The sequence below is a fragment of the Bubalus kerabau genome, chromosome 18 (genome assembly GCF_029407905.1).
Source record: "Bubalus kerabau isolate K-KA32 ecotype Philippines breed swamp buffalo chromosome 18, PCC_UOA_SB_1v2, whole genome shotgun sequence".
Lineage (NCBI taxonomy): Eukaryota > Metazoa > Chordata > Mammalia > Artiodactyla > Bovidae > Bubalus > Bubalus kerabau.
Window position 1 is genome coordinate 30,182,714 of NC_073641.1, and position 22,443 is coordinate 30,205,156.

At 35.6% G+C, this 22,443-nt stretch overlaps 1 protein-coding gene across 2 annotated transcripts in view; it reads right to left on the bottom strand.

Annotated features, from left to right (window-relative positions):
* The window catches only part of PARP8 (poly(ADP-ribose) polymerase family member 8), a 201,204-nt gene that overhangs the window by 17,853 nt on the left and 160,908 nt on the right, over nt 1-22,443 (bottom strand). For both annotated transcript variants that reach the window (XM_055554414.1, XM_055554413.1), the window contains exons 16-25: nt 21,355-21,447; nt 14,523-14,648; nt 13,206-13,271; nt 10,687-10,754; nt 8,971-9,019; nt 7,795-7,907; nt 7,489-7,561; nt 5,996-6,065; nt 2,332-2,405; nt 924-993 (exon numbers count right to left, since the gene is read on the bottom strand). In XM_055554414.1, coding sequence (XP_055410389.1) covers nt 924-993; nt 2,332-2,405; nt 5,996-6,065; nt 7,489-7,561; nt 7,795-7,907; nt 8,971-9,019; nt 10,687-10,754; nt 13,206-13,271; nt 14,523-14,648; nt 21,355-21,447 — 802 coding nt within the window. The remainder of the gene's footprint in view (nt 1-923; nt 994-2,331; nt 2,406-5,995; nt 6,066-7,488; nt 7,562-7,794; nt 7,908-8,970; nt 9,020-10,686; nt 10,755-13,205; nt 13,272-14,522; nt 14,649-21,354; nt 21,448-22,443) is intronic.

Here is a 22,443-nt window from a genome sequence, read left to right on the forward strand (position 1 = left end):
ATGGACGTGAGTCTGGGTGAACTCCGGGAGTTGGTGATGGACAGGGAGGCCTGGCGTGCTGCGATTCATGGGGTCGCAAAGAGTCAGACGCGACTGAGTGACTGATCTGATCTGATATCCCTTTTCTTAGAAATCCAAAAGCAAAAATGCATGTACAAATTAACATATGAAAAATGTTTCATCTTATTAAACTATCAAAAAATGTAAATAAAAACAGTGAAATGCCAAGTAGCAATTTTATGTTTGGAACACACTTAGCGTAACAATAGGAAGGAAATCACTTTGTATTTATGATGGCAAACAGGTCCTGACTTGGGAACTAGGTAGAAGGTAAGCTAGCATCCTCTACAACTATCAAATGTTGAAAAACCTAAAAGACAGTTAACAGTGGTTACCAAAACTCCCAACAGAAGAAGAAAAAATGAACTTTTAGCCAAAGTCAGATTTTAAAGCAAGAACAAAGGAAAATATATGATATTGATAATCACCCATCAATTTTCTATCCCAAGTTCAGAAAAGAAGAATAATTTCAGTGTAGACAAGAAAGACTTCCTGGGTTATCTACTCAGTGCTCAGTTCATCTTTCAGATTTTTCATGGTATTATACATTCAGACACCAACATAAAGAGGAAGGGGTATAGATGAACAATAGAGATGAACAATACTTGATCAGAAAGAGATAATTACTCTTCTGAGATAGCTGCCAAGAATAAAATATAGCACTGTTTGAAACCTTGCCAGTTGTGCTCTTTGTTTTAACCTTTATGATCTCTGTTGTATTTTCCATCTATGCTCTTTGAGATGGTCCTAAGGAACAAAGCTTTCACTAGTCTATTATGAGCATTTTGTAAACACACTTAAATTCTTAAATACTGGTAAGATTGAGAATAAATGCTATGAGGACTATAAAACTTTCAACTTACCTTCACATAAGGCTATGCATTTTAAGTTACGGCTTTGCAGGAACTGGGATTGCTGTCCTTTCTTCTGTGACTGAATTCCAAAAGAATTTAAAAATTAGAGTAAAAATGGAACAGTCACTCAAGTGAAAAGAATCATCATTAAAAAGTAATCGTCACTAACATAGCACCAGAGTTTTAAAAAATGGCCTTTCTCAACTAGCAGTAATATCCTTGAGTTATCTCTTAATGTCAATCTATATTTGTTACATCACTTAATTTCTGTACATAATCATAATTAAATCACTTTCAAAATAAGTGACCTGAAAATACTTAAAAGTAGCCACAACACAGAATCAGAACTCAAATTTAGTTTTACTGGAAGTCTAGCATCTCTGTTTAGAGGGAAACAAAGCTGCATTATCTTTTCAAACATTACAATCAATTTTTCTAGATCACCTAACTATTCAAAATCATCCCATTTTTATAACACATTAAGCCACAGAGGTTTCAGAAACATCTCATGTAGAAAATCTGGGGGTTTGTTTTTGTTTTCAGATATTAGCTTAGCTACACTCTTTTTTAAAAAAAATCTAAAGTTACATTATTCATCAGATGGATTGTAATTTGTCCAAAATGCTTGTTTTCCCTGAAATAACAAGGGATTTGTGCTTGCTCTTCTCTATGCCTGTAATGTTCTTTCTTCCAGAGAGCACCATGGCTCGTGCACTCATTACTTATTTACTCAATCCAATAAGTTGAGTCAAGGTTCTTTACTCAACTAGAACCTTCTCAGAGTATTCTTTCCCCATCATCCCATTTAACATTCATTCAAGTTCCATCTTCAATCCATAGCATTCAGCAACCTCTTTCCCTGATTTTTATCCAGATTTACCACCATCTGAAATTTTACTAAAATAAATATTTAATTAATTTATTAAAGTTTTCCTGGATGTGGACCATTTTAAAAGTATTTACTGAATTTGTTACAATATTACTTCTGCTTTATGTTTTGGTTTTTTGGTCTGTAGGTATGTGGGATCTTAGTTCCCTGACTAGGGACTGAACCCTCAACCCCTGCATTGGAAGGTAAATTCCTAACTACTGGACCATCAGGAAGTCCCATATTTAATTTATTTATATCACTCAGTAGAATGCAGGTTTCAAGAGGATTTGTCTATTGTAGATTATCACTATAGCTCAATGACTAGGAGATGTCCAGCATTTTAGTAGAAGCTCAATAAATATTTGCTGCATACTGATTGAATAAAGGCATCTGGATGATTATATTTTAGGGTGAGTTTTGTTTCTGCATGAGTAATGTCTAAAATAATTTTGCAGATTTAAAAAGCCTGAGTATTTATCAAAGTTTTGCTGGCTAAGGACGCTAGAGTTCACCCATCAGAGACAGTCACCCAAGTTGCTACAATACCTGTGATGTGCTGCTGTTTTTACTGCTTGAAGCCGGCTCATCCTTGGCTGACACCTTCTGCTTCTTGTTCATCCCTAAAAACATTAGCAAAGTAATAATTTAGGGACAAAGCTGTATGATGCAGCTCAAAATACAATCCATCTACACTGCCAAGTTCCACTTTAGGCAAAGGCTTGACAGCGTCGAGCCCCAGACAGTCACAAAGGGCTCCCGAAGGATCAGCCACTGTGCCCTGAGCAAGGAGGGAGGAAAGTCAGTGGGTGTGGAAGTTCTGGTCAAGTTACAAAGTGGAAAGTACAGTTTGTTTTTCTTTGTGTTGAAAAGAAGGATAGGCTCACCTCTTGCATAAAGTTGATATAATCAGAACATTTTTAAAACTTGATTTTAAAAGGCTTTTAGGACCAAACTTTCATTCTTATCATCTGGTGATAAGAAAATAGATAAGGGGTGGGAAATAGGAATGATTTAAAAAAGATATTAATACTGCCTCTTCATGAGTTGCTGATATATGCTCAATACCTATAGAATTTACTATTCCTCCTAATCAAGGAAAACTAAGTCCTTTTGTCTAAGATACTCACAAATCTTACCAGACTCTGTTAACTCCATGGCTTTTTTACTGTGAAATATTTCAGACAAAATAGAAATAAAATTCCTATCTGTTTAGAGTAGGTATATTTGTAGCTATACTTTAAAAAAACAATGCTCATCTACTATCCTGAAGTTGAGACGCCTGTTAATTGCTGTTTCAATAAAAGGCTTAATGAAAATGGGTAAAGTCTATGGGCCAAATTGCAAATGGTGTGACATAAGCATTTTCCAAAGTAGACATTCTCCCAAAGATACACAAGTAGGTGGAGTCAAGTTGAGAAACAGGCCTAAGGTTTCAGAGACAGTTCTGAAGGAAGTGAAAGTGTATTAGTCGCTCAGTCATGTTTGATTCTTTGCAACCCCATGGACTGTAGCCCTCCAGGCTCCTCTGTCCATGGGAATCTCCAGGCAAGAATACTGGAGTGGGTAGCCATTCCCTTCTCCAGGGGATCTTCCCAACCTAGGGATCGAATCCAGGTCTCCTGCAATGCAGGCAGATTCTTTACCGTCCGAGTCACCAGGGAAGCCCTATTTGAGGGAAAGGCAGAGGCTATTATATGCAGACACTGGTCTGCTCTCTACCTCCTATAGCTACAGCCTTCAAAATCAAGTATGGAGGTACTTGAACTTATGGTAGAGGTTCTTACTTTTTCTTTTCAGATCAAGGACACGTAAAGAATTGGATGAAATCTATGGATCCTTCTTCCAGATAGATGTACATTCACACAGACAAATTTCACATTCATTTGTATCCCCCACAAACCTTTCCATGAACCCATCTAAAGAGTCTGTACACCACGATATGAAGCAGAAAATCACAGCACTTGTGTTTTTCTTATCTATGCTGAGGTTGCATTTATTTATTAAAACTGGTTTTACATTACTTTTTTATTGTGTTCTGGTTTAGTAAGATTTAGAGTCTGACTTCAGCTGATTTGAATCATCTTCTCCACTGAACTATGTTATTTTCTTTCCTATATTATCTTATTCTTCTGATATTTATTTTCCTAGTGTTATTTGGGCATATTGTATTTTCAAAGATCACTGCAACAATATTTCTCAACAATATGCTTTTCAACTATGTGACTTCGCTGCTCTTTCATCAGGAAATGGAGTCTAATTCCCCAGCCCTTGAATCTGGAGGGCCTTGTGACTGCTCTGACCAGTATCTGTATATGGGAAGTGGCACCATAAGACTTTTGACGCTGAGTCATAACAGGCATACATGTCCTCTTAGGACATGTACTCTGGAAAAGGTCAGGATAGAACTCTGAGAAATCAGATGCTGTGGCTGAAAGAGTATGAACTTGGACAAAACAATCAGAGAGGTGAGCCTGGTTAATGCTCCCCTAGTTATTAGACCTCTCTAAGTCTCCTTTTCTATACCATGACGATCTTGAAACTTGCCATACAGGTACCACATGAACAACATCTCCTGAAATCGTTTAATGGAATCATGTAACCACACACACACACACACACACACACACACACACAAGCACATAAGCAAAACCAACTATATATATGCAGGCATACAGAAGGCCAAACATAAAGCATTTAAAAGTCTAAAGGGAAATGCACTCAACACTGAGACTGTAGGAAAGGAGGAAAATTTTTCATCTGTTATTTTATACCATTCTGTGTACTTTCAATTTCTTTTTTTTTTTTTTGGAGGCTAATTACTTTACAATATTGTATTGGTTTTGCCATACAGCAACATGAATCCAACACGTGTGTACATGTGTTCCCCATCCTGAACCCCCCATCCAGCTCCCTCCCCATACCATCCCTCTGGGTCGTCCCAGTGTACCAGCCCCGAGCACCCTGTATCATGCATCGACCCTGGTCTGGCAATTTGTTTCACATATGATATTATACATGTTTCAATGCTATTCTCCCAAATCATCCCACCCTCGCCCTCTCCCACAGAGTCCAAAAGACTGTTCTATGCATCTGTGTCTCTTTTGCTGTCTTGCATACAGGGTTATCGTTACCATCTTTCTAAACAAAGAACATAACTACTTTATACTTAAACAATACATTTTTGTTCTTAAAAAAAAATCTGATCAAAGTGAAATATTCCAAAGAAATATTTCAAAGAAAAAACACCCCAAATTTTTACTACCTAAATATTACAGATGCTAACAATTTGGTAATCATTCTTGCCATATTTTGAATTCACGAGGCTCCTTCTTAGCACATGCTTTCAATTTATTCCAAAATTAAAACAATCTCACCAAAATATTAACAACAAATCGTCAACAAGTAATATGGTTTTGAGGGTGTCTTTCTAAACCTAAGTTTTCCATATCATTTAAAACTTTTTTATGGGATATATAATAATACAACCCAATTCAATGGACATGAATTTGAACAAACTCCAGGAGACAGTGAAAGACAGGGAAGCCTGGCGTGCTGCAGTCCATGGGGTCGCAAAGAGTTGGACATGACTGAGTGACTGAACAGCAACATAATCATCCAAAGGTAAGAAGTTGGCATGGTACAGAATTACATTCAATGATAGTGGATTAATTTGTATATAAACTTTGCAGTTCTCTCCATAATACTTTGTACATACTATATTATCAATGTTTCATGTAGATGGAATAAAAATAGAAATGACTGAAAATTAAAAGTAACATTAAAATTTGTCAATTTTTGAAATTAACAAAACATATATTCCATGTTATACCACTAGAGGAAATATTATAAATCTTGGCATGTGAGCTTTGTTTTTATTTCTGACACTTATCAAATGAATTTAATACAAATACATCAAATAAGCTTTGTTCACTTGATAAAAAGGTTGTATAGCTCAGTTGGTAGAGTCTGCCTGCAATGCAAGAGATCTGGGTTTGATTCCTGGGTTAAAGAGAAGGAAATGGAGAAGGAAATGGCAAGCCACTCCAGTATTCTTGCCTGGAGAGTCCCATGGACAAGGAACCTGGCAGGCTACAGTCCCTGGGGTTGCAAGAGTCAGAGACGACTTAGTGACTAAACCACCACCACCACCTGGAATATATAACAGTAAAACCCTAATAAATTTGAGGTTAGAAATGGAATACAAGCTTACCTGAGTAACCAAATGATATGCTTGACATTGGACTAAGATAGATTCCACTTCCATACATTGCACCGTGGAGCTAAAATGGAAAGAGGCAGGAGAGGAAGCTGTCAGTTCATGGTTTTAAGTGTTAATATTTCGCAAGAGAGGACCATTGTCTCATGCTGGAAGACTTAGCTCTTAGAAAATGTTAAAGCCTTTATTCCAAGGTCTATTTGGAATTTAAGAAGAGTACTAATATCTTTGTCCTTAAAATTAAGAATGCATTGATATATGGAAAATGACAGCCAAGGAAAAAAATCCTTAGAGAAGATTTTCCATCCTATCGATGACAGAGAGTCACTTAGTATAATGTACTGGAGTAGTATGTTAATGGCTCTAAAACACTGAAAACAGGCTGAAACATATGTGACAGAAGGTTGATTAGGACTCATCTATTTGAGTATCAATAAAATATCCTATTCAGATTTTCATTATACAACACTGTCACCCCATTCTTCTCCTCCTTCAAATTTTTCAAGTTACAGAGTGCTTTATTAACTGAAACTCTGACTAGTGTACTACCCAGAACAATTAGAATTCTCTAATATTACTTCCATGTTCTAGGGCCCTCATACCCTTTTATTGTGAACCAAATATTAATTCAATCAATTTGTACTTATGGACATTTATATTTAATTGTATCATCCCAACTGTCATCAGAGTTTGTAATTTTATACTGGTAACTGGGTTGAGGATCTCATTTCCTGACCTCCTTACATCATCAGATAAAAATGAGTGGGGTGGAATGCTGGAGATGAAGGGCATAAAGATGAGGACCACACCACTATATCCTGCTCATGTGCTGCCCTGGGGCTTGAAAGGCAGATAGTCTATGGCTCTTTGGTGTCCAATCTCCACTCCTCCACTTTGTTTATTCTTAGCCCCACCTTTCCTTCTGTTGAAGTATTCACAGTGAGATAGTGTTCAAGAAATGTGTGTTGGATTAGCAGAGAGAATTCTTGTAAGGTTTTACCTTTTTGGGGATCATCTTTTTCTTGTCATTGTTATTTAGTCGCTAAGTTGTGTCTGACTCTTTGCGACCCAATGGCCTGCAGTGTGCCAGGCTTCCCTGTCCTTCACTATCTCCCAAAGTTTGCTCAAACTCATGTCCATTCAGTTGGTGATGCTATCCAACCATCTTATCTGCTGTCTCCCCCTTTTCCTCCTGTCCTCAATCTTTCCCAGCATCAGGTTTTTTTTTTTTCTAATTAAGTTTAAAGTGATTTTACTATTTCTCATAGGGAAACTCAATTTTCTTTTTCTTTTCATCCCTATGTTGTATATAGATCAATTCTGCTTGACTTTGTGAAAATTATGAATGTCCATTAGAAAGTCAGTGTGATTTGTTTAAAGCACATGTGCTTCATCCTTTTGCAAGTGAAAACATAACACCAGGACTGCTTACTGAACTCCCATACTAAAGAATTATGAGATCGCGTCAAGCCATTCAGAAAATGTACCTGCAGTCGTGTATTAGAAGCAACAACCAGACCATTCCTCAGGATGGAGTGCCAGTTTTCAATGTGTGAGCCACTAAAACACAGGGAAAGAGAAGGAAAAGCAAAATCAGAAGTCAACGACGTTTTAATGGGTCTCAATATAACAAGCCATGGTGACTTCTCATAGCCCTGAGTTTCCTAGTCAAGCATCATGTAGTGACTGTCCTATGCTACCAACCAACTACTAAAAGAGGATGCTTTCCTCCCCCCGCATTTATGGAAGACTGGGCAGGGAACTCACACCCCTCAACAGTAAGCTGTACTCACTGAAATGCAAAGGTGCTTCCGAAGAGTTTTTTAGCAGCTCTAAAATTGGATTCTTTGGCTGGTGGACTGCTGAGAAGAAGGAACTGATGGGGTGTGTGCATGAACTTCAGTTGCTGCCATTGAAAATAAGGGCACAGTAAAACATATCAAATTTAACGTATTATATATTTTCAAACTATAATAATTTATATTAACAGGATCATTCATTTAACAAAACCCCTGCATAAGTGATAAATCACATGGAATTGCTGATATGAAGGATAATTCTTTAGGCTAATGGAAAAGGAATAGGAGACAGACTATCCAAAGTCATTTATATTTAGCTTTGGAATATGCTATGTAATCACATTCAAGCAGATCTGCCTTCCTAATTACATTTCTTTTTGAGACTTTTATTATTGAATTCCCTAAGTATCCACAAACTATTTGACTGGGGAAATATCTGAGTTTGCTAAGCAGAAAAGTTAGTTCAAGATTTTAGAATTGCAAAAATTATCATCATTATGCTTTATTTGCATATATTTGTAAAATCAGAAATTGCCAACACTCAAATTATAGTTTTCCCCTTTGTTCTTAGAAAAAAAGTAAAACAGACTCTCTTGAATTAGCTTCTTGATATACAGCTTGACACAAATTTCTAACTGCTGCTGTTCCACCTAAGATTATATGTACTTATATAGGAATCTAACATACAGGAATCTCACAGTTGAGAGATTCAGAGATGACAGACCTGAGATTTTAGATACTGCTCCTGGGTAACGACCAGAACTGAAATCAGACTGCATGAGCTTTTTTTTTCTTTTTTAATTTTGTAAGCACATTAGGCCCATAAGTAAGATATCTGGAGTCAGTATCTCCTCTGATATAGAAAAGTGAAGCTGTGCCAACATTAAACTGACAATGATAAAAAATATGCAATCTCTAGATAATGTTCTTTCTATCACATGTGGAATAACTAAATGATTTCATATTGACTCGGTTACTTAAAAGCTCAGGGCAGCAGCCTGAAATTGAATTTGGTTTCTTGGAAAAACCTGGAACTGGAGCACATATGTCATTTCAAAGAATTAGGCTTAGCTTGAGTTTCCTTCAATTTCCTGGAGAGGCTGCCTAAACATATCACAACCAATAAGTAGCCCTCCCATTTCTGTATATATATGTGAAGAAACAACTTACCCTGTTAACTGGCAGTTTCACAATATGTGACCTATTACTTGAAATAACCCTGAAATTAATTGAAATAATCCATCAGTCACAAATATACACCACATATATTTAAAGTTTTTTTCTTCAGTTGGTAAGTGATTAAAACTTATTTTTGCTGTGACATGAACTGAGTAATCATTTTATCTAATTACATCATTCTGCTTCACTTCCTCAAACAATTTAAAGAGCTGATGTAATAAAAAAAAGATAATATTTTAATCTGAGAAAACAAAGAAGTAGCTCTTTAAAACTTAAGATATATAACTTTTAATAACCACAATCTAAGATTAGAACTTGAAGCACAATCTGCTTTCTCTGCTCTTTTCTACCATGTCTAACTAAGCATGAGTTTTCATGGAGATTTTTTTCCTTTCTATAAATATTTGAGCATCTTTGCACTGACACATACTGTGGTTTACATACAAAATGTTAACTGTATGTAAGACAATGAAGTTGAAAAAATCAAAACTTTAGGTATTTGAAAGAACTAATTGCTTTATACTTGTCAGCATAGAAAATCATAACTAAACAAATTGTAAAACATGTTGGTAAATTTCCCTCTGCTTGAAAGAAGAGCGACTAACAAGTTCAAGGAAATGATCACAAATAATTAAAACTGAAAAATCAAGCTGACTTTAGGGTTAAAAAGAAAGATTGGATGTTTGAGATGTTTGTCTTCATTCTGAAAATGACTTTGAGAATTTGAAAGGTTAAAAAAGAAACAACTATGTGTTGTTTTACTCATCAGATTTTTAATAATAAATTATGAAAGGTACAAAGATGAAAGACTTGTAAAACCTAATTTTTGTCATGATTTTACTAGAATAAATTTAATATGTTTTGTAAGGTTCTGTGTAAGTGAAAGTTAATTATGATCATGAGTAGCCAGAGTCTTTCTCCTTTCCTGATCTTTACATATTTTTTTAAAAACTTCCTGGTGTTAGCATAGAATAAGTACTCATTCAGATCAATCTCGTATAGTCTTCACATTTGTCTTATTGCATGATAATCATGATGAATCCCACAGCCTTTACTTGTCAGTGATTTCAGAGAGACGTACCTAAAACCCTCAAAGATACGGTGAGTAGATACTACTGTTTTCTTTTTGCAGATGAGAAATCAGAGGGCAAATTACTTGAAGTAAGTGTTGTAGAGCAAGATGGGTGCTCAACCCACTTCTTAACTATTCTTAGTCTAACTCTTCTTCTAGTATCCATGCTGAGCTAATGCTGTGGCCCTCAACAGACTTTCTCTGCAACAGAACATCCTCTGTAGTCATCAAAAGAAGAGTTTATCAAATTTATACTCTCTTTGTTATGGGAGCAAATTATACAAAACATACATTTAAGAAAGATTTTCAGTAAGTGTTTAAAACAGTTTGATCACTTAGTTAACTTGAAAATTAAATGAGCCAAAATGGCTTCACCATGTAATATAGTCAAATTTTTTTAAATCTATAGAGTCAACCACACAGTATATCCGTGTATTGCATATGACAGCATTTTCTTCCCCTTGTGATGTACAAGTTTTAATTAAAGTGGAAGTCATTAAGGACTCTTGGACTGTAAAATCACCAGTCCTCATAGGATTGAGGAACTGTAGCATTGCAGGTCTCCACCCCCCTGCCTTAAAGCAGGCAACAGAAAATGATGCTGTTTTCATTAAGAGGAAAACTAAATTTTATACCATTGCAGTAAGGGATGAGCAAGGGGGTCTTGTTTATCCATCTGCTTCTTGATTTCCAGATATGGTGCCTGGAAAAAAAAAGTCATTATGCTCCTTGATTTTTCTTCAATTATTTTATTTTTTTTTTGCAAAAGGAAAATCACCGTTAACAGGTATGTCTACTCCAGTTAAATGTGAAGACTTGTGGTTGTGACATGATAACAACGACCATTACCCTAGTTGCTTCTCCCCAAGATGACATGAACTCTGACTTTCCACACTGCACAAAAGACTTGCCAGAACATTTGGATAAGAGGCTTAAATCAAATTTTAACCTGGCTTCCATGCACTGGGCCAACTCCCTGGACTCCTGCTGAATCTTTGCTCAAGAAAACCCAATGCTGCCAAAACACAAAAGGTACCAACCCACACTGCTAACCATTCAGTAGTTCTCTACTTACCTCCTGTGAAATTTTCCAGTTCCCCAAAGTCTCTTATTTTCACTTCTCTGTAGCCCCTTTTTGTTCCCTCTTTGTTTTCACCTTAGAAACCTTGGTCACCTTGTTTTACTCAGAGGTGACCTCAGCTCACACTGCTAATCTCTCTCCTCTACTGCAGTACTTGATTAAATCTGTCTTGCCACCTTTACAAGTGTATGGTCTCTCTTTGACATTTTTAACTTTTAACTGACATTAAAGCAAAACTTGTAATAGCTATAATCGTGCTCATATCTGAGGGTACTGACACTGGATAGATCATTCCATGAAAAATCTGGACAAGATTTACATAAGAAGACAACTCCTTCTTTTAAAAGTATTGATGGAATTCACCCAGACAATTAACCTTTTCATAGAATGAAAGGCAGTCTGTTTGTGGCAATTTAGGTCTCATCTATAGGGCAGTACATTCTAGAAAATAGGACAGTATAATGTTATGTTTATTTGGAGAGGTTTAAAGCATCTGATGCAATAAAACCTAACAGCATCCTTATGAGGTGTATGCTGAAGGAGGATGCAGCATTACTCTTTACCATCTCAGCAGAGAAGAAACTGAGGCATCAAGCAATAAAGCAACTTGCCCAAGGTCACAAGCCATGTCACTGATGAGGAAATTATACCAGGTGGGCCGCTAACCTCCCAAGCTGACACTCAATCATCTCCATTGCCTCCTATTAAAATAGCTTACACATGACCCAGAATAAAGGAGGCAATTCTTGGCACAGAGCTGATCCCAGAGACAGAGACTGCAGCTATTCTTAAAACCAAGAATGATCTGGATCTATGGTACAGTACAAATACTCTATACCAAAGTCTTTGGTGACTAAAAGTGTATAATCATGGGTAAGGTACTGCAGTAGGTTCTTTCTTCCCCCTCAGTGGAAATGTTTTGATTGTTTTCTTTACCTTATACAAATAATACATATTTGTTTGAAAAGGAATTCAGAAAATGTAGAAAGGGCATAGAAAAACAGCTAGAAAGAATGATGGCTTTTAAGCAAATAATATAACTTGTGAATTAAAATATCTCTTATTTACCATTGTATGACACCTACTGTTTGTTGAATGAATGAATATTTGACTTCATAAATAAGTATCACAAGAATTAAGAATCAAATTTGGGAATATAAAAATGTACTTTGTCAGCACATCTGCAAATGGAGTAGATGTGATGGTAGGGGGAGGGGGGCGTGGCACAGAAGCTCTGTGGACCCCAAGACTGGAGAAATCACTACTCCCTCCCCAGAGAAAGGCAATGACTGAGAGTAACACTTATTATAAACCTGCAAGGGCCTCTAGGGCAATGCAAGCCTTGAAAGCACCATATGCAAACAGAACCCACTATGCGTGTTGTTGTCAATTACAGGTTATTAATTTCTACTTATAATGATGAGCCCTAAACCTTTCTCCAAGTCTTTGGCAGCAGAAAGGCCTCAATAATTCAATAAGATGTGCTTTTCCAAGTGTTGGACTATAGCCCAGTGACATATTAGACTTTCATAATAAACCCAGATCCTTGCTCATCAAACTCTTCCACCAAAGCCTCCCTAATGGTCAAAAATATAAGCTCTCAAGGAGTCTGGTGTCTTTCAAAGTTGTTTTGAGATTTTGTATAAATATTCTAAAATATTTATGTGCAATTTATATTTGACAGAATATTTGTTTTTATTTTAACATTAAAATGATGCTTTGAAATTACTACCATTAATTAAAACTGACTGTCTAGGAAGATAGTACCAGATTTAACTTTTGCCTTAAGATATTCCAACAAATTCTCATCTGAGTTTGAGAACAGAGAGTTAGGATTATATTTATGCAATTACCCTCCAAAATGACAGTGGTAGCATGCCAAAACACTGATGTGATTTCATTAAAACATCCTAGTACAAAACAATTTTAAATTTTTTATGATTTTAATTATACTCTCACACAATAGAAAAGTCTTCATTTTACTGCATGGTCAGTACTCTCAGATATTTTAAAAATATCATTTCACTCAAGCAAATCTGAACTGTATATAAGACCACAAGATGATATACTTACTTGTGTCATTTCTCTAATAGAAGTTATGCTATCCAATGCTTTCATTACTCGATCATAGTTCTTCTTCTGTTCGAAGGGGGAAAAACAGTATTCACTACAAGCCTTTGCAAGTCTGCACATCACTAGACAAACATATTATTTCTGTACCTGCATTTTCCATCAGGGTCAATTTGAAAGCAATGAGTGTGTGGTGTACATAAAAGGGAAGACTTTAATAGATGGCTCAAGGACATAGCATGTATAACTGAGTCAGAGGGAAGGAAAAAGAAAACAATGCCAGTTTCACTGTAAGTGTCAGTACATAAAACCATGTTCAGCTTACAGGGGAAAAACTCTAAGTACAAAAAAGCTATTAGGCTCCTGATTTTTGTTTTCACTACTAAAAAGTTGAGCCATGGTGAATAAAGTAAGCACAGAATCCTTCTGAAACACGAAAATCCACTTTAAATATTATAGTTTCATCTTGCTTTTATTTTCTTTTGATTAGAAGGTTGTTACCAAAAGAGTATGACTAGTAAATGTGTAAATGACACCATATGCTCAATAGATAATTCATTTTTAAGAATATTGTAAATATGTGTGCTATTACCATTTATGAAAGAAGGAAAGTTTTTCCTAGGAAATTTTATACAGTCATTGTTTCCATAAAATGATTTCAAGATGAGTAATAATAGAAACTGAAGCAATTTTGTCTCTCATGCAACTTGAAAATTGTGTTATTTCAGAAGAATTCTGCCTAACCTCCATGAATATTTACGAAATTGGTGTCTCAAGAAATGACAGCTGATCCACAATAGTAATTAAACTTTTAGTAACCTTCAGATAACTGGGGAGGAAGGGGGGGCAAGAGAGGGTGAAATAAAAACACGAAAGAAAAGGGAAAATTTGTCCCCTTACTCATGATTCTTAAAATGAGACTACATATGTTATAATCTCAAAAAAAAATGTGATGAAATTAAAAGTCATATTGACCATTATAAACCAATTGATTATAGCTATTTACCTACCTTCTGTGCAGTTGGAATGAGTAAAGATCAGCATGTGAGTCTGATCTTAAATGGGTCTAGTTTCATGACAGTAAAGTTAGGAAAGTGATTTTAAAGGAGAAAAGGAGAGAAGTAACAGGGTACATGAAAGACAAGATGGAAGTAAATCAAATTTGTAGAAAAGAATCATATTTGCTAAACAGATATAGAGTTCACGACAGGTCGTGGATTTGATGAGATGGTAATTCAGCTAAGAAATAAGAAAGCTAGTGAGACTGAAGTCTCCATTATTGTTACAGGAAACAGGTGCTGCGCAGGGGTGATTACTTACCCTGGGGTTGAAGGCCAGCATCTGAGGATCGTTAGGATCTACCACAGAAGGATATGGCTCGAAAATGACAACTTTTCTAGGAGATTCCAGTGCAGACCTACACATGGATACTAGTAGATCTACCACCTTGAAATACATACATAAGATAGTTACTATCCTTCAGGTTTTATCAAGAGTTTTGCCATTGTTTCTCCCTCTCATGGTAATTAATTGGAAAGACTCAAGATAGCTATTAATCTCTGAAGTCTTTAATTTGTGGCTTTAGACTAAGTTTGACCAAGCTTGACTATTAATTTAAAGTAATTAATACGCGTTGCTTCCAACTCCTCACATTTTACTATCTCTGTCTCTAATATGTCTTTGTCATGAATACATACTACGTGTTAACAGAACTGCAGGCTCCATGGCAAGACAGTGCACAAGACAGGCCCGTGCTCGTGTGGAATTCACATTTCAAGGAGAAAGTGTGTTGAATAAAACAGTTAAACAAATATATGCTTAAAGGCAGTTCCTGGCAGTGTTAGACGCTATAAAAAATAAAGCAGGCTTTCGAGACCAAGGCAGTAGAGGGGACTGTTTCAGAGTGGCCAGGAAATGTGGTAATGTTTCTACAGAGACATGAAGTGAGAGAGGAAGACGTGTGACTGTCTAGGAAGAAACCATTCTGGGTGAAGGAAACTACGGAGAACGAGTCCGACCTACTCCAAGAAAAATAAATATCCTGACATCATCTCACTTCTTCCTACTCTCCTCTGACAAAGGCCATTAAAGACCGATGGCTTCTTAAATAAGATGATTTTATTCCTATGTTCTTCTATGATTCTTCTGCACAATTTTCTAAGAGGCAGTACTTTGTAGCAGTTAAGAGCATGGCTCCCTTCCCTAGTTCCCCAAACAATATGCTCTAGCAACCCAATCAAGAAAACCAATACTAAGTAGAGAGAGCTCATCAGAACACATGTATCTACAGTGTGATGACAAGAGACCTCATAAGGAAGCAGCTGACTTAATCTTTATAAGGAAAGATAGCACCAGAAAGTTTTGAAACAGGCATTTAAACAATGCACAGTAAGAGTAGGACAATTTTTGATTCTTAAAATGTGGTTGATGAGGAGGCACTGTGACCTGATGACAGTAAGGCTCACTCTGACGTGTGTATACTCACACAACACATCCACCCAATTACAGCATCTAGCATTTCCAGTGACTGAAAACAATCAGCAGCACTCAAGCCATAGAGTACAGGATCTATACATAACACCCCTCAAAGTACACAGACATAGATACCCCTAGGACTTACTCAGAAAATGGTACAACTAAAACAGCTAATATGTCTCTACCACATTATTCCATTTATCTGTGTATGAGCACACAAACTGGATTCTAAGCAACAGGTATAATAATAAAGATATAATACACGAGTCCAAGTTTGATGCATGAAACAGGACACTCAAAGCCGGTGCCAAGCCGGTGCACTGGGACAACCCTGAGGGATGGGATGGGGAGGGAGTTGAGAGGAGGGTTCAGGACGGAGGACACATGTACACCCATGGCTGAGTCATGTCAGTGTATGGCAAAAACCACCACAATACTGTAAAGTAATTAGCCTCCAATTAAAATTAATAAATTAATCAATTTTAACAAATAATAAAGATACAATAAAACCCTCCTTTTTGTTTTCCTCTCCCATGCCCACACCCCTTCTACCCCAGAAAGATGCACCTTAACCCAGATACAAACTGTTTTCAGCATGATCTGGCCTGTTAGTAAAGTAAAACCCAAGCAAGAATTCCTAAGAAAGACTCATCAGTAAGATAAAAGAGCCTTTTTTGAAATTTTTGGAGTCAAGAATTAGTACAATTTTATAAATATCTTAAAAAATTATATGGCATAGTATGCATTTGAAACTTTGTAAAAATACATGCCCTTTATGTATGTGGTCAAATAATCTTTGACAAAGGTACCAAGCAAGACCACTCAATGGGGAGAAGAAAGTCTTTTCTACAAATGATAATGAAAAAGCTGCATATACACATGCAGGAGAATGAAGCTGGGCCTTTATTTTACACCACACACAAAGTAACTGAAGTAGAATAAAAATCTAAACATAAAACCTTAAACTAAAATTTCTATAAGAAAACTTTATGACAGGGGAGAAGCTTCATGACATTGGATCTGACAATGATTTTGTAGATATAAAACCAAAGACGTGGGCAACAAAAACAAAAATTGGCAGTACAACTATACCAAACTTAACTTTTATCATCAAAGGATAAAATCGAGAGAGTGAAAAAAGCAATATGGGATGGGAGAAAAATTTGTAAATAATTTATCTGATAAGTGGTTAATATCCAAAGTACATAAAGGACTCCTATAACTCACCAACAAAGGATTATATACCTTGATTTTAAAATGGGCAAAAGAACCAAATAGACATTTCTTTTAAGAAGATATACACATGGCCAAAAAGCGTATGAAACATACTCAACATCACTAGTCATCAGTCAGTCAGTTCAGTTGCTCAGTCGTGTCCGACTTTTTGCGACCCCATGAATCGCAGCACGCCAGGCCTCCCTGTCCATCACCAACTCCTGGAGTTCACTCAGACTCATGTCCATTGAGTCATCAGAGGAATGTAAATCAAAACCACAATGAGATACCACCTCACAACCATCAGGATGACTATTATCAAAAAAACAGAAAATACAAAGTGCTGGTGAGCATATGGAGAAATCGGTCCCTTTGTGCAGGGTTGATGGGATTGTAAAATGGTGCAACCACTACAGAAAACAGTCTGGAGATTCCTCCAAAAAGTTAAAAATAGAAATTCCATAAGGGTCCTGCTGGAAGTGACTATCCCACTTCTGGGTACACATCCAAAAGAATGAAAATGAAAACATCTTTACAGCAGTATTATACACAATAGACAAGAGATGAAAGCAACCAAAATATCCATTGATGGATGAATGGATAAACAAAATGCTACAGACACATGTAATGGAATATTATTAAGCCTAAAGAAGGAAAAGTCAGTCACCTCTTATAAAATGGATGAACCTTGAGGACATTATGCTAAGCGAATAAGACAGTCACAGAAAGTCAGATACTACTGACTATAATCATGAAGCATCTAAGGTAATCAGATTCACAGAAACAGAAAGAAGTGTGGCTACCAGGGATGGGGGTAGGGGAAAATGGGAGTGTCTGAACAAATAAGAGTTTCAGTTCTGCAAGATGAAAATGTTACAGAAATCTGTTTCATAACAATGTAAATATATTTAACACTACTAAACTGTGCATTTAAAAATGATTAGTGTGGTAAATTTTATGTTATGTCTTTTTTACAACAATAAAAAAGGCAAAACATGGATACAATAATAACCTGATAAATGTTCCCCTTTCAATCAAAAATTTTAATTAAATACCTTGAGCCAAAAGCTTCCAATCAAAACTACCCAAATAACTACATTGTTTTGCCAACAATTTAAAAGTAAATTATTATGAAAATAATAGGTGTAGGGGTAGAGAATTTAACTAATAGAATATTTTTGTCAATATACTTCCTAAACTAACTTCAAAGTAACAGTACAACTACTCTGGCAAAATTTCGTGCTGTCCACCAAAGTTTCATACATTGCTTCCAAGGTATAACAGGGCTACTGCTTGGAAGCAACTGCTTCCAATTTTTTCCAATATTTTCCAAATATTGCTGCTCTGCAAGCAATATTTCTACCCTTTTTGTCTACATCAGACCATATGACTGATCTTAACCCATGGACAATAAGCAGAAAGGGGCTGAGCTGATGGACAGACAGTGCTCCTTTCCTCTCTTCCCTTCTACTATATACCACATGTTGAAAACAGCAGACCCACATGGTGGACCGAATCCATTTCCTTCAATGATCAGAGCTACCCAACAAATATTCTAACCAGACAGTTGTGTGAGTTAGAAATAAAAGTATACCATATTGATAGTTTATTTATTACAGTAGTCAGATTTGGAATTTTGGCACAAAGAAAGGTTTATACTACAGTTTTTGAATTTGTATTCTGTTTGCATATGATAACTTTTCCATGGAATAAAATGATGTGTTTTTTTTGGAGAAGAGGTGAATTTAAAATTAGAGACCACTGGCTTTCAAGCATTTCAATAGCAATTCCTTTTTTGTTTTTTAAGAAAATTGTATGTAAGAGCCTCAGTACATAAAAGAAATAAAATAAAATGGAGCTGCCTTCTAGTTAAAGCAGTATTTGGAGGCCTGGAATCCCAGCTGTTGACACACTCTCATCCCAGACCAGTCTCCTACAGATCCCTCTAAAGAATGTTCATGCAACCTCCAGAGCTCCTCAGAGCCCCATGAAAAATTCAAGAGTCAGCTGATGAAACAAGACCACAGAGATACAGTGCTATTTAGAAAAAAAATCCATTTACATGTAATCTCTAAGATTACAGCCAGAATTCTGGGGTATATCTTTAAAGAGGTTAAAAGAATATTCTGCATTGGCATTCAAGTAGAATCACTAAATTCTCTAAATTTTTTTTTTGGATATTGATCTTTAGAGCTAAATCATTAAATTGATCTAAGTGAAAACTTGTGTTTTGTTACTATTGTCACATAATCCAAACATAATTTCACTTTAAGATCCATTATTTTTAGACATGTATCTATAATTAGAGGGGAAAAAAGCACCTATTATTCTATCAACTTAGCCTACTGTTAAGAGGTTAATTTTCCTTCTAATCAATTGTGCCTTATTTCTAGGCTTTACTTTCTTCTCTGCTTAAACTGTATGAAAGACAATTTACATCCAGTAAAATGCTTAAATGTTAACCATACTACTCAAATAATTATACATATATACATATACATACACACATACATATATACCCATGTGAAAATACATGTATTTGTGTATGCATATTCATATACACCTGTGTAAAGTTTATTTTTATATAGCTATACATAGCATAAATTAAAGTATCTTTTCTTTTTTGTACAATATTAGTAGTTTCCAAGGGATGAGAAAACCTTTTACATTAAAAAAAGAAAAGACTCACCACAGTCAGATACATTTGAGAAATCCTCTAAGTAAAGGCTAGTCATTTTCTTCAGTTTTAGAGATTCTTAGAACTTTCAGTATGCAAATTTGCACACACTGGATGCAAAGGTAATATTAAGCTGGATTTTTAAAGTTTATTTTAGTCATGGAATCATTTTTTCCATATCACAACTGGTCAATGTTCTACTGTTTGCATCATTTTCATTTGTAGCTCATTACATCACAAATACTACCCTTAAAATTTCATCAAGTGTTTGCATCTCATTTTAGCTCATTAGTGAAATAATTAGGTTAAGGGAGTGTAAGTCCATGAGGCCTGGGCTGTCTGTGTTAACTGCTTTATCTTAGTCTAGTGTACCACCTGTTACACAGCAGGCATTTGATATTTACTGAAATGATGACCATATGTCTCTTGTATGATCATTCTTCCCACCCATCTTTGTGAATTTTAAAAAATTCTCTTACATTTAGTTTCCTTTGATTTTTAGTGAAGGTAAATATTTTCTCATGTTTCTTTACTAACTACAGGTTCATATTTGTGAATTGTGCATTCTTTTCCTGTATTAATTTGTAATGATATTCATGTTTTTCCTCTCAATTTTTATGAGCTTCCATGTAATTAAGTTAGTAGGAAATACACTTTTTCATAATTAGCTCTTAGTGCTCACTATATTTTTCAAGTAAAAGATGTAAAATATGTACGGACTCAGATCTCTTGTTTTTTTTCTTTATGATTTCTTATATGTGCATAAATGCATGAACCGGATGCCCTACATAAGTGGTATATGCTTAATTTGACTCTTCTCCTGTTGAGATATAATACTTTTAAACACTTGTAATACTTGAACTTTTAAAGTCTAAGTCTTTTAGAATTTGATTTTGCACACAAGTATAAAGACCTAAAAGTGTTTCTTCCCCCCATTGCTGCAAGTCAGTTGCTTCCATCACACTAAACCATTTTTATTTTATGACATGATGTGATACCTCCTTTAATATATAAAAAATGTATTTAAAACTTGAACAATTATGGGATTACCAGACTTTCTAGTTAGTACTTTCCTTGCCAGTACTGTGTTTTGTTAAAATACTACAGGATTACATAATATGGTTTTGTGTTTGGTTGGTCTAGCCTCCCTTAATTAACATTCACTATTTTTTGATTTTTGGAATTTTTCTCATCCATTAGTATTTCAGTCATATTCAATAAATGAACAAATACTAATTTAAATTTTAATGAATTACATGATATAATACATTTTGACATCTTTACAATTGTTTTTTTTCCTTTCCAGAAACATGGGATGTTGCTCTACTTCCAAGTTTTTTCTTTGTTTTTATATTTTTCTTCCTATGTCATAAACACTGCTATTGTAAAACTGAATGCTCTCTTTTTATTACATGTTCTGCCCATTACCTTTTCACCTAAGTTTTAAAAATAAATTGGCTTCCATTTTATGGCACTGTAACTTTACAAATAAATTTTACATAATGCAAGTGCAAGGGCTTCGGTAGCTCAGTTTCACCACATATAAAAGAAATGCAATTATTTTTCAAACAATTAAAGTTGGTTTAACTTCTCCTCTTGCCAACTGTAAAAAGACAAAATACATTAGATAAAGTTGGCAAGCTGCAGTGTCTATCTAAAAATATCAAATGCCGGTTTGCTTTTTCAATGCATCAAGAAACTATCAAAAATTTGCCCCCAAAGAAGGGCAGAATAAATAATGTTTTCAAATCAAAATATAAAATCATTAGTATCATGTGTTAGTACCTGAGCTCCAGTTGCTATTTCATCAGCAGCTTCATTCATTACTCCCAGGGTTTGAAAAGCAAATACACACAGCTCTCGTTCACACACTGTAGGCTACAAAAGAAAGGGGAATCGATTCAACAATTTTTTACCATCTTCCAATTCCTAAACTAAATGATATTCTTTATAATATGATAAATAATAAATAAATATAATATGATAAAAAGAATATGATATTCTTTATAATAGATAGAAAATGCAAAGTTTTAGAATATTATTAATAAAAAGGAAGAGGAGCTTCCTGGTGGCTCAGTCGTAAAGAACTGGTCTGCCAATGCAGGAAACACGGGTTCTATTTGTGATCCACGAGGATCCCACATGCCGCAGCACAACTAAGCCCGAGGCGCCACACCTACTGAGCCTGTGCTCCACAGCCGGGGACTGCATCTACTGAAGCCCACCCATCCAGAGCCCATGCTCCACAACAAGAGAAGCCACCGCAATGAGAAGCCCACACAAGACAACTAGAGTACAGCCTCCACTCGCCACAACTAGAGAAAAGTCTGTGCAGCAACAAAGACCTGGCACACCCAAAATAAATGAATAAACAAAAATTTTTTAAAAGGAAGAAATACTATATAAATATTATTTACACTAGTCTTGGTACGGAAGCAACCTAAGTGCCCATTTATAGATGAATGGATAAAGGAGATGTGGTATATATAAATAAAATGGAATACCACTCAGTCATAAAAAAGAATAAAATATGGCCATTTGCAAGAACGTTACGCTTACTGAAATAAATCAGAGAAAGACAAATACTGTATGACTTCACTTATATGCATCTAAAAAAAACAAGACAAATGAGGAAGCATAACAAAAATATAAGCAGAGTCATAGACACAGAGAACAAACAGGTGGTTGCCAGGAGGGAAGGAGGTGGTAGGATGAGAGAAAACAGATGAGGGAGATTAAGAGGTACAAACTTCCATTTATCAAATGCATGAGTCACAGGGATGAAATGCACAGTGCGGGGAAGATAGTCAATAATAATGTAGCATCTTTGTATGGTGTCAGATGTAACTAGAGTTACTGTGGTGATCATTTTGT